The sequence below is a fragment of the Lagenorhynchus albirostris genome, chromosome 5, assembly GCF_949774975.1.
Source record: "Lagenorhynchus albirostris chromosome 5, mLagAlb1.1, whole genome shotgun sequence".
Classification (NCBI taxonomy): Eukaryota; Metazoa; Chordata; class Mammalia; order Artiodactyla; family Delphinidae; genus Lagenorhynchus; species Lagenorhynchus albirostris.
The window spans coordinates 63,443,988-63,459,947 of record NC_083099.1 but is presented as its reverse complement, the minus strand read 5'-3'; the positions used below and the strand labels follow the sequence as shown (position 1 = coordinate 63,459,947).

Genomic DNA, 15,960 nt, shown 5'->3' with positions numbered 1-15,960 from the left:
AATACAAAATAACGAAGCAGAAAAAGTATTTAAATCTACGTTCAAGAAAACTTTCTTTAAATAAAAAGACTCGAATTCACATACTTGAAAAGGCCCACAGTACATATATGGCAAAACTGACCCAAAATAGTCAATTCTGAGTAATATCTTAGAGTTAAAATATTAGTCTTTAAATATAAGGAAAGAAGTATTCTGGTCCTCTAGGAAAAAAGATTAAGTCCCTGGGAAAGTTAAGAAAAGTCAGGTTGACATCAGTTTTCCTTACGGCAGTATACAAAAGCAAGGTAAGTGGGAGGCAAGTGTTATTTTACTTTATCAAGAATTTTAAATTGTACAATAGTAGAGAAACATTACATTGAATCCTTATCACTCAGAAAACTACACTGAAAACTATAAAATATTACTGAGAAAAATTAAAGAAAACCTAAATAAATGGAACAGTATACCTTTGCATGGGTCACAAAACTCAGTATTGCTAAGATGTCTATTCTTAAATTGACTAAACATTGAACAAAATCCTAATCAAAATCCAGGCGGGCTTTTGTAGAAATTAACAAGATAACTCAAAATTCATATTGAAATGCAAAAAAAAAAAAACACCCTAAACTACAAAAGACAATGTAATTTTGAAAAAGAACAAGAACATGGAAGAGCTAACATAATATGATTTTCATACTCATTATAAAGCTACAGTAATCAAGGCAGTGTGGTACTGGCATCAAGACAAACAGACCAGTGGCATAGAATACAGTTCAGAAGCAGACCCACATATACACAGATGATGCATCTTTGACAAAGTACAAAGACAACTCAGTAGAGAAAGGACAGTCTTTTTGTCAAATTGTGCTGTAAGAGTTAGATATCTATACGCAAAAGAAGAAAAAAGAACTTGCAGCTAAACCTTGTACCACATGCAAAAATGTCTTCAAAATGAATCACAGATCTAAATGTAAAACCTAAAACCATAAAACTTCTAACAGAAATACAAGAGAATATCTTTGTGACCCTGGGTCATGTGAAGATTTCTTAGATACAGCACCAGAAGCAACATCCATAAAACAAAACTAATAAATTAGACTTGATCAAAATTTAAAACTTCTGCTATTCAGAACACCTTGTTAGGAGAATGAAAAGACAAACTACAGACTGGGAGAAAACATTTGCGAAACTTACATAATCTGATAAAAAAACATATATTAAAAAACTCTCAGAACAAGAAAACAATTTTTAAAAATAGGGGAAAAATTGGCAAAAAAAATTGATATTTTCAACAAAGAGGATATATGGATGGCAAACATAACTTCTTTCCTAATATATTTTAATGAAAAGATGTTTAATATTATTTGTCAGGAGGGAAATATAAATTAAGACCACAATGAGATACCACTATACACCTATTAGAATGGTCAAATTAAAAAGATCAACCAGGGACTTCCCTGGTGGCGCAGGGGTTAAGAATCTGCCAGCCAATGCAGGGGACACGGGTTCGAGCCCTGGTCCGGGAAGATCCCACATGCCGCACAGCAACTAAGCCTGTGCACCACAACTACTGAGCCTGCATGCCACAACTACTGAAGCCCACACGCCTAGAGCCCATGCTCCGCAACAAGAGAAGCCACCGCAGTGAGAAGCCTGGGCATCACAATGAAGAGTAGCCCCTGCTAGCCGCAACTAAAGAAAGCTCACGTGCAGCAACGAAGACCCAATGCAGCCAAAATTAAATAAATAAATTTATTAAAAAAAAAAGATCAACCATACCAAGTGTTGGAGAGAAGATGAAGAACTGATACTCTCATACACTACTGGAATGTAAGCTGGTAGAACCACTTTAGAAAAGTCTTGTCAGTTTCTTCTTAAGTAAAATAATACACTTAACAAATGACCCAGCAATTCCATTATTTGGTATTTACTCAAGAGAAATAAAGATATATGTCCACACAAAGGCCTTTATGTAAATATTCATAATAGCTTTATTCATAATAACTTAAACTGGAAACAACCCCAAGGACCAACTATTGGTGAATGGATCAAATTATATATCCATAAAATAGAAAATTACATAGCCATAAAGAGGAACAACTTATTGGTATAAGCCACAGCATGGATAAGTCTCAAAAGCATTATTTTAAGTGAAAGAAGCCAGAAAAAACTACAAAGTGTATGACTCTATTTAAATAACATTTTAGAAAGGCGAAACTATACTGTCATAAAGCAGACCAGCAGTTGCAAGGGGCAAGGGACTCAGTACTAAACTGCAAAAGTGACCTTCTGTTCTATATCTAGATTGTGGTAGTAGTTATTACAAGACTGCATATGTTTGTCAAACTCTTCTCTTGAAATGGATGAATTATATTTTGTATAAACTGTACCTCAAGAAAGCTAAATTTAAAAACCTCATTTGAAAAAAATATTATAAAATTTTTAAAGGTGGGAAAATATGATTTAAAAGTCTGTCATCTAAATTCTTTTGTGCCTCCCTGAAAATGTTCTTTTTATTAAGGTATACTAATTAGGAAGGTCATATGAGTAATCAATTATGGTAAACATAATAGGCAGTGAATCTAGAATTTAGGATCCTACATCTTACCCATTTCTCCAGCTGTAATACTTGGGAATGCAGCCAACCCTTGATGCACACACAGAAGGAAGCTTCCACTTGTCTTTTAGGCGTTTCAAATTCATTAAGTCCAAAAGAGAGCTAATTTTCTACCTCTACCACACTTCATCATTACTCTGCACCACCACCACCCCTGCCCCATCCATCTCCCAAGAAACCTGTTTCTCCTCTGATTTCCTGTTGAATCCACAAGTAAACCACTATACATCCAGTTTACCAGGTCAGAAATCTAAGAATCTTTGATGCTTCCCTATTTGTCTTATCTTTCACATCCAACTGTATATTAAGCCCTAAATCTTAGGCTGATTTGCCTCCTAAAATATCTTTCAAATCCTTTCATGTCTTGCTTACCCCCACTGTCACTGCCCTAATCAAGCCACCATTACCTTCTATCTAGATTATCACAAAATTTTGCTAACATCTTCCTGCCTCCAATCTTATCTTATTTCAATCCATTTTCCATTCAACAACCAGAGGGAATTTTTCTAAACTACAAATCGTGATATTTTTCTACCTAAAAGGCTTCAACAGCTACCTGCTGCTCTAGTATAAAGTCCAAACTTCCTACCATGGATAACAAAACTCAGACTCTACCTAACTCTCTAATTTCTCTCTCTGCAGGCTTCCTTACACTTAAAGATGTGGCCATACTGATTTTTTTCAATTTCCTGAACACACATTGCTCTGTCTTATTTCCAGGCCTTTTTACATGGTCTGTCCTTCTGCCTAGAATATTTTTCCCTATCCTTAACCTAACTTCTACACATCCTTTGAGACTCACCATGGACATCATTTCATCCAAGACACCTTCCTGAACCCTCCATTAGATTCCCCTTCTAAGTGTTCTTACAGCATCCTGCACTTCTCCAGTGACACATCTTCACTGTGCTATAATCACTTATCTACAAGTCTGGATCCTCTTCCTCCACAAAGGCAGGGTTTATATACTGTCAGCCCAGGGTACACACCCAGTTAGTACAGTACATGTGATATATTTGACCCTCAAATATTTGTCAAGTAAATGACAGAGATTTTATTGCAGTCTTACAATCAATGCCAGTATCATAATTCAGACATGAGCATAATTCCAATCTTCATTGCTACCACAGCCCTTTAAAACAGGAAAATTAGGTAAAATTCTTTGTTGCTCTCTATCATGCTTTTTGAACCCCAGCCCCACCACTTCTTGTTTCTTTTATCCTACATGCCAGACACTAAGTACCCTTATATTCTATTCTGGGCGTCTAAGGTCTCCTAAACCAACTAGATTTGACTTCTCTTGTTTAATTTATTAATTAATTAATTTTATTTTTGGCTGCATTGGGTCTTCGTTGCTGCATGTGGGCTTTCTCTAGTTGCGGCGAGCGGGGGCTACTCTGTTGCGGTGCGCATACTCTAAGCGTGCAGGCTTCAGTAGTTGTGGCATGCGGGCTCAGTAGTTGTGGCTCGCGGGCTCTAGAGCGCAGGCTCAGTAGTTGTGGCACACAGGCTTAATTGCTCCATGGCATGTGGGATCTTCCCGGACCAGGGCTTGAACCTGTGTCCCCTGCACTGGCAGGCAGAGTCTTAACCACTTCACCACGAGGGAAGTCCCTAGATCTGATTTCTAAGTTTCTTTTCCCTTCTTCCTATGCTATTAACATTACTACTTCTGAAATCAGATTTTCAAATTAAACTAATGCAAAATATGACATGAGTGGGATCTCAACCTTCTCACAGGCATTTTTAAAAATTGTAACAGTTTATTTTTCAACTTACAAAAGTACTATATGTTCATTAAATAAATTTACCCCATCTCACACAGTTAATCTCTATTAATATTTAGATGTACTTCCTTCCTGTTTTTTCTCTCCAAATATTGTACACATACAATATTTGGTTTTTTAATAATTTTTGAGCCTGCTGCTTCACTAAACACTAAAATGTAAGTGCTGTCCATATTACCAAAAGCTTTTTAAAAAACTACAATATGATTTAATTGGGAAAGTATATCATGTGTTATATAATTATTCCCCTGGGGGCATTTTCACAGAGACTCTGGCTCACCCAAATCCATCTTTAATAAAACATGTATAAGGATGTTTTGTCAGCAAGCTTCCATGTTCCACTTCAACTCCAGTTACTTCTACTATCATCACCACCACGTCGTTCAGAGCAATCTTCCATATTTAGTATACAAACTAACAATTTATGATATCAAGGATGTACCACATCTAACCGTGCTTTAACTTTTTAATAAGGATGTGTCAGAAAGAGACAGAGAACAGAGACAGACAGACAGACATAGAGAAACAGGAAGGGAGAGAAGAAAGAGAGGGGAAGGAAGCAGGAAAGGACGGGTAGAAGGGAGAAAAAGAATTAGAAAATATGGGTGGCAAAACAAAATTAAACATTTGAAACCCTGCCTTACTGCTAGGGCATAAAAACTGTACTTGCATAAGGACTATTATTTGTCTTTCTTTCTATTAGAAAAAAATTATCACCCTGACTCCTTTTAAAAATACCTTAGAATCGTATTATTTCTTACCAGCGCCAATACATTTAGAAATTCTCTTGTGTCAAAATGTAGCAAAGTCCGTATATAGGGATAGATTTCTTCCTCAGGGGGAGCTTCTGTTGAATGCAGGCGAATTAAAAATTCAAAAACCTGCAAGTTGAAAAAAAAAGGTGATTATTTTCTCACCTTACAAAGTATCTTGCTGAAGCAATGATTCCCATTTGGATAAAATAAAAGCAGGTTGAATTTACTTTAAATTGCCACTGTGTTATAACTTCTCTAACCTCTCTCAGCTATAATTACTGGCTTCAGTGATGGTATGTAGCCTCTCTCCTGTCACAGCTGATAACTCCTGACCCATGTGTAACCCTCTATTACAATTTGTCTTTACTGCATTTTAACAAAAGAGTAAAAACGCTATGAAAATAGCACCAACCTGGTTTTTAACCAAGGGAACAAGATCTTCAGGGATGTCACCAAGGGGATAGGCACGACCTGCTAGACAACAGCTAGAAGAGAAGAGAAGAAAGAGAACAGATTTGGTGACTTATAATGGGCTAAATAACTTCCCGGGAACACATTGTTTCTCAAACCCAAGATAATAGTTTGAAGTTTAAGCAGGCTCAGCTTTTGTCAGTTAGGTCAGGTCCAAGCCCAGATCAAGATGATAGCCAGTTCAGAAAATGTGGGCAACAGAGATGGTGGTGAAATAATACACCCTGTAACTGAGTAACAGCTTTCCTTTTTTCTTATTTTTCCTAAGAAAAACTCAAGCTGCACTAAATGGGCAAGAAGGAATAAGGACAGATTACCTAAAAGTCTCATATCCAGCATCTGGAAAGAGACTAACAGCATCATTATACTTTTTTTTTTTTTTTTTTCCCCAGTACGTGGGCCTCTCACCGCTGTGGCCTCTCCCGCCGCGGAGCACAGGCTCCGGACGCGCAGGCTCAGCGGCCACGGCTCACGGGCCCAGCCGCTCCACAGCACATGGGATCCTCCCGGACTGGGGCACGAACCCGTGTTCCCTGCATCGGCAGGCGGACCCTCAACCACTGCGCCACCAAGGAAGCCCCTCAGAGACTTTTAAATCCAGTGGTTCTAAGAATGGTGAATAAAGATGGGGAATGAGCTAGGCTAAAAAATATCTGTAGTCAGACAAGCCTTCAGGGAGAATTAGAATCTCCTGAGAAATTAACTGTACAGTTTCACCTCCAAATCAGACCTTCCTAATGGCCAACGACTTGCTTTGTGGGCTGGATTATAAAAATGTCTCCTGAATATGCCCTCATTTGGGCAGCTGGGGGTAGGGGGAAGTGAATTTGAAGTGAATTTGAAGCAGTCATCAATTTTGAATGTTAGAGACAGCTAGATACCTGCATACTCTTAAAAGTTTAAAGTACAGAAGATAAAGTACTAGGTAAATGCTATACATGTTCTTCTACACTAAAAAAACAATGTAACAGATATGAAATAGGTCTCGAAGTTAACTCTGATGCATATAGAAGCTAAAATGATGTGCCAGCAAGTTCTGCCACCTTCCTGCCTGTCTGCCAGCCAGTTATCTATGTAAAACTCTGTCGGGACACGGTTCTGAGCCTGCATAGTCTATTGGAAGAACTCTGTTCCAGGAGTAAGGACATAAACATTTCAGCTCACTTCTGTCACTAACTTCTTCGTGATGCAAACTAATCTCTTGCCCTTATATATAAAATATGGATAAATACATATCCCACAGACTTGTTGGTAGTAAAAGTAAAATACTCTGTATCAGGGTTTCTCAACCTCTGCCCTATTGATACTTTGGGAGAGAGAATTCTTTGTTGTGGGGACTACCCTGTACATGACAGGATGCTCAGCAGCATCCCTGGCCTCTATCCACCAGGTACCAGTAGCATCTCTACTCCACCCCAGCTGTGACAAAGCAAAAAGGTCTTTAGGCATTGCAAATGTCTGGTGGAGGGGAGAGGGGATAGGGGACAGAATCACCCACCGTTCAGAAGCACTGCTATACATGAAAGAACACTGAAAAACGAAAAGCACTGTACAGATAATAGATGACAGTACCTCTAAGAATATAGGAGAAATTCTGTAAAAGCATACACAGATAAATAAATTAAAAATCTCTTACCTAATATATACAAGAAGCTTGTTGCCCATAACAACTTGCTCATCTAAAACAGAGAAGTATCTTTAGCAATTCTCTCTCAAAATCTTTTCAGAAATACAATCTTTATGTGGAAACAAAAAATAAAACTTGGCATTTGAGGTGAGGCAGGTATATTCCCAAACAATAGAACAGTGAGATAAGACCGCTTTAATTATTATTATTTTTAGAATTTCCTTTAGAGTCTCTTCACAGACACAAAATCAATGAGTCATTCAAGGGTACATGTAGAAGGTATAAATCTTAGTGTAGAGGTCTATATTGTTGGCTTAACGAATAGCTTGGACGCAGGGAAGGTATTGAGCAGGCAATGAGTTGCTGAATTCACTAATTAATATTAAGGCATAACTATAATGTCTTCTTATTTGTAACATGGACTCTTGTTCACAAACGTTTCAGAAACTTAAGATTAAACACTCTTTCGGACCCTTTGTATCCTAAGTTACATCTAAAATGTAAGGTTCTGTCATCTGGTAGTATAAACCTATTTCTTGGTTAAAAGAAATGGGAAACATAACTAGACTAAGTTTTAGACTAAAAGATCAAAGTTAACAAAGAATAGTGTAAGAGCATCAGGAGTGGGTGAAATGATCAGTAAGCCTTACAGTGTGCAGATTACAGGAATCTGTAGTTGGTAATACTGATGAACTGAAATTTCTACTTTTGACATGAATACTGGAATAATGCAAGCAAGTGTATATCTCTTAATCAATAATCCTTTATAAATACTCCAAATCTGTGTTGTTGTAAGTGCAAATAAACTTGAATTGCTCAAAACTGTATGAATAATTACATTCTGCTTCAATTCCATTTTTCGAATCAATAAGTTGTTTTTTAGAGAAGTTTTAATTATGTTCACAGCAAAACCCAGAGGAAGGTATAGAGATTTCCCATCTACCCCTTGATCCCCACACCACACGACCCCCCAACTGGCAACACCCTGCACCAGTGGGACATTTCTTATAATCAATGAATGTACACTGGCACATCATTACCACCTAAAGCCCACAGTTCATATTAAGGTTCACTTTTGGTGGTGTACATTCTATGCACTTTGACAAATGTATAATGACATATATCCACCATTATAGTATCATAGAGAATAGTTTCAATGCCCTAAAAATCCTGTGCTCTACCTATTCATCCCTCCATCGCCCCCAACCCCTAACAAACGCTGATCCTTTTACTGTCTCCATGGTTTTGCCTTTTCCACAATGTCATATAATCAGAATCATACATGATGTAACCTTTTCAGACTGGCTTCTTTCACTTAGCAATGCATTTAAGTTTCCTCCAAGTCTTTTCATGGCTTGATAGTTCATTTACCTTTAGTGCTGAATAAGATTCCACTGTATGGATGTACCACACTTTATTCACCCATTCACCTTAAGAGTATCTTGGTTGCTTCCAAGTCTGGGCAATTATGAAGAGAGCTACTATCAACATCTGTGTGGAGGTTTTTGTGTGGATAAATATTCAACACCTTTGGGTAAAGGAGTGTAACTGCTGGATCGTACAGTAAGAGTATGTTTAGTTTTATAAGCAATTGCCAAACTGTCTTCCACAGTGGCTGTACCATTTTGCATTCCCACCAGCAATACATGAGAGTTCCTATTGCTCCACATCCTAGCCAGCATTTGGTGTTGTTGGTGTTCCAGATTTCAGCCATTCTAATAGGTATGTTGTACTGGTATCCCACTGTTGTTTTAATTTGTAATTCCCTGATGATGTTGAACATCCTTCAATATGCTTACCTGCCATCTGTATATCTTCTTTGGTGAGATGTGTGTTCAGGTCTCATTTTTTAATCACATTATTCATTTTCTTTTTTAAAATAAATTTATTCATTTATTTATTTTATTTTTGGATGCGTTGGGTCTTCGTTGCTGTGTGCGGGCTTTCTCTAGTTGTGGCGAGAGGGGGCTATTCTTTGTTGCAGTGCACGGGCTTCTCACTGTGGTGGCTTCTCTGTTGCAGAGCACAGATTCTAGGTGCAAGGGCTTCAGTAGTTGTGGTACGCAGGCTCAACAGTGTGGCTCGCAGACTCTAGAGCACAGGCTCAGTAGTTGTGGCACACAGGCTTAGTTGCTCCGCGGCATGTGGGGTCTTCCTGGACCAGGGCTCGAACCCATGTCCCCTGCATTGGCAGGCAGATTCCTAACCACTGTGCCACCAGGGAAGTCCACGTTATTCATTTTCTTATTGTCAAGTTTTAAGAGTTATTTGTATACTTTGGTTAACAGTCTCTTGCAAATATTTTCTCCCAATCTGTGGATTATCTTCTCATTCTCTTGACATTGTGTTTTGCAGAGCAAAAGCTTTTAATTTTAATGAAGCCCAGATTATCAATACTTCTTTCAAGGATAATAATCTTTCTTTCATGGATGGTGCTGTATCTAAAAATTCATCACCGTAACTACAGTCAATTAGGTTACTGCCTGCGTTACCGTCTAGATATTTTATAGTTTTGCATTTTCCAGTTAGGTCTATGATGTGCTTTGAGTTAATTTTTGTGAAGAGTGTAAGGTCTGTGTCTAGAGTCAACTTCTTTGCGTGTGCATGTCCGGATGTTCCAGCACCATTTGTTGAAAAGACTATCTTTACACAAATGTATTGCCTTTGCTTCTTCAAAGATCAGTTGTCTATGTTTATGAGAGTCCATTTCAGAGCTATTTTGTTCTACTGATCTTTTTTTTTATTCTTTTGCCAATACCACACTGTCTTGATTATAGTAGCTTTATATTAAGTCTTGAAGTCAGATAGTGTTAGTCCTCCAACTTTGTTCTTCTGTCTAAATACTGCCTTAGCTATTCTGGGTCTTTCGCTTCTCCATATAAATTTCAGAATCAGTTTGTTAATATCCAAAAAAAAATAACTTGCTGGGATTTTGACTGGGATTGCATTGAATCTGTAGATCAACTTGGGACAAAATGACATCTTGACAGTATTGAGTCCTCCTATCCATGAACACAGAACATCTCTCCATTTACTTAGTTCTTTGATATCTTTCATCAGAGTTTTGTAGTTTTCCTCATACAGATCTTGTACAAACTTTGTCAGATTTATACATAAGTATCTCATTTTTTAGGGTGCTAATATAAATGGTAATGTGTTTTTAATTTCAAATTCCACTTGTTCACTGCAGGTATACAGTAAAGTGACTGCCTTCTGTATATTAACTTTGTACGTGCAAACTTGCAACAACTGTTTATTAGTTCCAGGAGTTTTGGGGTCAGTTCTTTCAGACTTTCTACATAAATGATCATGTCACCTGTAAACAAAGACAGTTTTATTTCTCCTTCCAAATCGTTATACCTTTTATTTGCTCTTCTTGTCTTTTTGCATTAGCTAGGACTTTCAGTATGATGTTGAAAAGCAGTGGTAAGAAGAGGACATCCTTGCCCTGTTTCCCACCATTGTTTCTCATCAATAAGTATGACATTAGCTGTAGGGTTTCTGTACATTTTCTTTATCGAGTTGAGGAAGTTTTCCTCTATTCTCAATTTGCTGAGAGTTTTTATCATGAATGGGAGTTGGACTTTGTTAAATGCTTTTTCGGCATCTACTGATATATGATCATGTGATTTTTCTTCTCTAGCCTACTGATGTGATGGAATACATTAATTTTCAAATGTTGAAGCAGCCTTGCATACCTGGTATAAAATCTCAGTTGTGGTGTATAATTCTTTTTATAGCTTGTTGGATTCAATTTGCTAATATTTTGTTGAGAATTTTTGCATCTATGTTCATGAGAGATACTGGTCTGTAAGTTTTCTTTCCTTGTAATGTCTTTGATTTTGGTATTAGGGTAATGCAGGCCTCATAGAAAACGTTATAAGTATTCCCTGAGCTCTGTCTTCTGAAGAGATTGTAGAGAACTGGCATAATTTCTCCCTTAAATGGTTGGTAAAATTCACCAGTGAAACACATCTGGGCCTGGTGCTTTCTGTTTTAGAAGGTTATTAATTACTGGTTCAATTTCTTTAATAGATACAGGCTTATTCAGATTGTCTGTTTCTTCTTATGTGAGTTTTGGCAAATTTTATATCTCAAAAAACTGGCCTGGGGGGCTTCCCTGGTGGCGCAGTGGTTGAGAGTCCGCCTGCCGATGCAGGGGACACGGGTTCGTGCCCCGGTCCGGGAAGATCCCACATGATGCGGAGCGGCTGGGCCCGTGAGCCATGGCCGCTGAGCCTGCGCGTCCGAGCCTGTGCTCCGCAATGGGAGAGGCCACAACAGTGAGAGGCCCGCGTACCGCAAAAAAAAAACAAAAAAAAAACTGGCCTGTTGCATCCAGGTTATCAAATTTATGAGCACAGAATTGTTCATAATATTCTTTTATTATCCTTTTAATGCCCATGGGATCTGTACAGTTGTCCCCTCTTTCATTTTTGATATTAGTAATTTGTGTCTTCTCTCCTTTTTATCTAAGTTAGCCTGACTGGAGGCTTATAGATTTTATTGATCTTTTCAAAGAAACAGCTTTTGGTTTTAACCAAATCCCCCCAAATCAACAATTTTCTCAACTGATTTCCTGTTTTCAATTTTATTAATTTCTGCTCTAATTTTTCTTTTCTTTTCTTCTGCTCACTTTGGATTTAATTTGTTCTTCTTTTTCCAAATTCCTAAGGTAGAAGCTTAGAGTATTGATTTTAGATCTTTTTCTTTTCTGCTATATGAATTCAATGTTATAAATTTCCCTCCAAGCACTGCTTTTGCTGCATCTCACAAATTTTTGTAAGCATTTTCATTTAGTTCAAATTACTCTTAAATTTCTCTTGAGATTTCTCCTTTGTCCATTATTATTTAGAAATATGTTGTTTAATTTCCAAGTATTTGGGAACTTCCCAGCTTTCTTTCTCCTAGTATTTTCTAGTTTAATTCCACTGTGGTCTGAGAGCAAGCATTATATGATTTCTATTCTCTTAAGTTTGTTGAGGTGTGTTTTATGACCCAGAACATGGTCTATCTTGGTGAATGATTCATGTGAGCTTGAGAAGAATGTGTAATGTGTTACTGTTGGATAAAGGAGCCTATAGATACCAGCAGTATCCAGCTGAATGATGGTGCTTAGTTCATAACTTCAGCTCAACTATGTCCTTACTGATTTTCTGCCTGCAGGATCTGTCCATTTCTGATAGAGGGGTGTTAAAAGTCTCCAACTATAACAGTGGATTTACCTATTTCTCCTTGCTATTCTATCAGTTTTTGCCTCGTGTATTTTGACACTGTTGTTAGGTGCACACAGATTAAGGATCATTACGTCTTCTTGGAGTATTGTGTAATGCCTCTCTTTATCCTTGATAATTTTCTTTGCTCTGAAGTTGGCTGTGTCTGAAATTAATACAGCTACTCCAGTTTTCTTTTGAGTAGTATTATTATAGTACACCTTTCTCCATTTCTTTACTTAATGTGTCTTCATATTTAAAATGGGTTTCTTATACCCAACACTTAGTTGGTTCTTGTTTTTTAATCCATTTTAACTATCTATTTTAATTGGTATAGACTACTGATATTTAAAATGATTATTAACATAGTTGGATTAATATCTACCATATTGTTACTGTTTTCTATTTCTTGTTCTTTATTCCAAATTTTGTTCTTTATTCCAACTTTTTCTGCCTTTTGTAGTCTTAACTGAGTATTTTATATGACTCCATTTTCTCCCCTTTCATATTACATCTATTATGTGTCTATTTTTAGTTTTTGCCCTCAAGTTCGCAGCATACATTTACAACTAATCCAAACCTACTTCCAAATAGCACTATACTGCTTCATGGGTAGTACAAGGACCTTATAATAACAAAATAGTCCTAATTCCTCCCTCCTATAACTGTATCCTTGCTGTCATTCATTTCATTTATACATAAGCATACACACACACGCATATAATATCAAATACACTATTGCTATTATTATTTTGAATAAAGTGTTATCTGATGGCTCAATTAAGAGTAAGAAAAATGTAAGTTTTTATTCTACCTTTACTAATCATTCTCTGATGCTCCTCCCTTCTTGGATCCCGATTTCTTATCTATATTATTTTCTTTCTCTCTAAAGAACTTCTTTTAACATTTCTTACAAGACATTTCTATTGGTAACAAATTCCCTCAATTTTTGTTTGTCTGAGAAAGTCTTTATTTCTCTTCTGCTTTTGAAGAATTCCTCAGGGTACAAAATTCTATGTTGGTGGGTATTTCTCTCAAAACCTTAAATATTTTATTCTCTCTTTACCTTTTATTTTCTGCTGTTTGAATACATGCCTACTTGTAGGGTTTTTTGTTTTGTTTTCTCTCTTTTTTTTTTTTTTTTCCTATTTATCCTGCTTGGTGTACTCTAAGCTTCCTGGATCTATGGTTTGGTGTCTGACATTAATCTGGGGAAATCCTCAGTCATTATTGTTTCAAATATTGCTTCTGTTCCTTTCTCCCTTTCTTCTCCTTCTGATATTCCCATTACGTGTATGCTACACATTTTGTAATTGTCCTATAGTTCTTGGATATTCTGTTCTACTTTTTTTTCAGTATTCTTCTCTTTGCTTTTCAGTTCTAGAACTTTCTAATGCTCAGAGATTCTTTCCCCAGATGTGTGTCTAGTCTACTAATGAGACCATCAAAGGCATTCTTCACTTCTGCTACATTGTTTTTGATGTTTAACATTTATTTTTGATTCTTTCTTAGAATTTCCATCTCTCTGCTTATATTATCCACCTGTTCTTGCATGTTGTCTACTTTTTCCATTAAATCCCTTAATATATTAATCATAGTATTTTTTTTTAATTCCTGGTCTAATAATTCCAATACTCCTGCCAAATCTAAGTCTAGTTTTGATGTTTGTTCTGTCTCTGCAAACTTCAAACTCTTCAACTTTTTTGCCTTTTAATTTGCCTTGTAATTTTTGAAAGGCACACATGATGCACTGGGTAAAAGGCACTACAGTAAATATATCTTTAGTAATGTGGTCGCAAGGTGTGAAGAGAGGGAAGTGTTCTATAGTCTTGATTAGGTCTCAGTCTTTTGGTAAACCTGTGACCCTGGAATGTGAACTTCACCAGTGCTTCTCAGTTTTTTTCCCCCTTAGGTGGACAGAATGGGTTGAAGGTGCTGGAGTTGGGTATTTTCCTTCTCCCAGGTAAGTTCAGCTCTGATAAACCCACAGCAGGTCAAGCTTCACCAAAATAGTGTTTCCTGAAGGCCGGCTTTAGTTAAGAAACACAGAATACTCTGACATATTTCAAAATGGTTCCTTTCCCCCATCCCCCTGCAGAAGCACAAGGGATTTTTCTCTGATGATCACTGTGAGAACCCAGTAGCAGTCCTGGAGGTAAATTTCACAAAAGTGTGGAGGCTTCCCTATGACTGGGTCCTCCTGGAGTTTTTAAATTTCAGACTTGTTCACATTGAGCCTGCAACAAACCATCAATTGCAGTTCAGATTTTCCTACCCTAGCACTGGTTCCTGCAGAGATGTCTGATCCTGTCAGTTGTGATTCTCTGCATCTGCCTGTCTCTAGTTTTTGGTGCAATGGTTTGGCCTGTGACCTTACTTCTCTGGCAGATCTAAGAAGAATTGTTGATTTTTCAGTTTGTTGAGCTTTTTACTTGTTGGTAGGACAGAGTGGTGACTTCTAAATTCTTTCTCTGCCAGACCAAAAACCAGAAGTCCCAAATGTTACTTGATCCAACTCAATTAGCATGGTACATGGTAGCAGTCACTTTAAAGATATAACACGTTCATGTTTATTGGCTAATTAGATAAAACTTTATTGCTAGAAATCTCAGATAGGATGCATCTAGCTCACGATAATCCTAGAGAGAGTTAAATTTACTTGTTTAACATATCCATCTCCATTATTCCATTACTATGAGTTCAAGGGCATGGAGTCTATCTCTGTGTTCCTAGCATCCAGCACAGCATCTGGAACATGGAAATGCTTGGTAAATATATACTGAATTGACACAGTATTTAATTGTCCTGACCCCCTTTCTACTTTTCTCTCCCCAAAATCTTTTTTTAGACAATTTTCTGTTGCAAAAGCTCATCCACTCCATTTGGAATTCTTAATAGTCTTTTTTTTTTTTTTTAAAGTAGGTCCTTGTTGGTTGGAGTTCTTAATAGTCTACTTTAACTTCTGCTACATATATTATGTGGAAGACAATTTTCAAGTTTGTTTCAAAAAGATTAGTTTCAGGGCAACTGAAAACGGACTAAGACTAAAGAGGGACTAAGACTCTACCAAATTATCCTCCGTGCTCCTGTCCTTACAGAAAAAAACCCTACAAAACCTGGACATAATACGAAACGCTACCTGAAGCTACTGAAGAGGGAATAGAAGTAGACAAGTCTGGCAGGGAGTTCACATTCACTGGGAAGAGGACAGACTGGCAGCCACACAAGTAACTTCACACAGAGGCGGTGGGGGATGGAGAACTCCTAATCTTTCTGGCACAGGGGACCAGAAAAGTGAAGCCAGGAAACCATGAATGTGGAAGAGACTAGGGGAAGCCCAAAAGGGAAAGAGTCAAAGAGGGGATCTCCAAACTATCTACCCACATCCGTGACTGATCCCTAAACCACCATGTACAAACAATAGTCAAAGCAGCTCAGCCATACAGAAAAAGTCAGAACCACGACTGGAGTTCCCTCCCTGAAGGTCCTGAAGTGTGAAGAGAAGCAGACA

At 37.4% G+C, this 15,960-nt stretch overlaps 1 protein-coding gene across 1 annotated transcript in view; it reads right to left on the bottom strand.

Moving 5' to 3' along the window:
• The window catches only part of VPS8 (VPS8 subunit of CORVET complex), a 300,882-nt gene that overhangs the window by 158,983 nt on the left and 125,939 nt on the right, over positions 1-15,960 (bottom strand). Inside the window, exons 25-27 of the mRNA XM_060150214.1 lie at positions 7,246-7,288; positions 5,551-5,623; positions 5,145-5,264 (exon numbers count right to left, since the gene is read on the bottom strand). Of these exons, the coding sequence (XP_060006197.1) occupies positions 5,145-5,264; positions 5,551-5,623; positions 7,246-7,288 (236 nt within the window). The remainder of the gene's footprint in view (positions 1-5,144; positions 5,265-5,550; positions 5,624-7,245; positions 7,289-15,960) is intronic.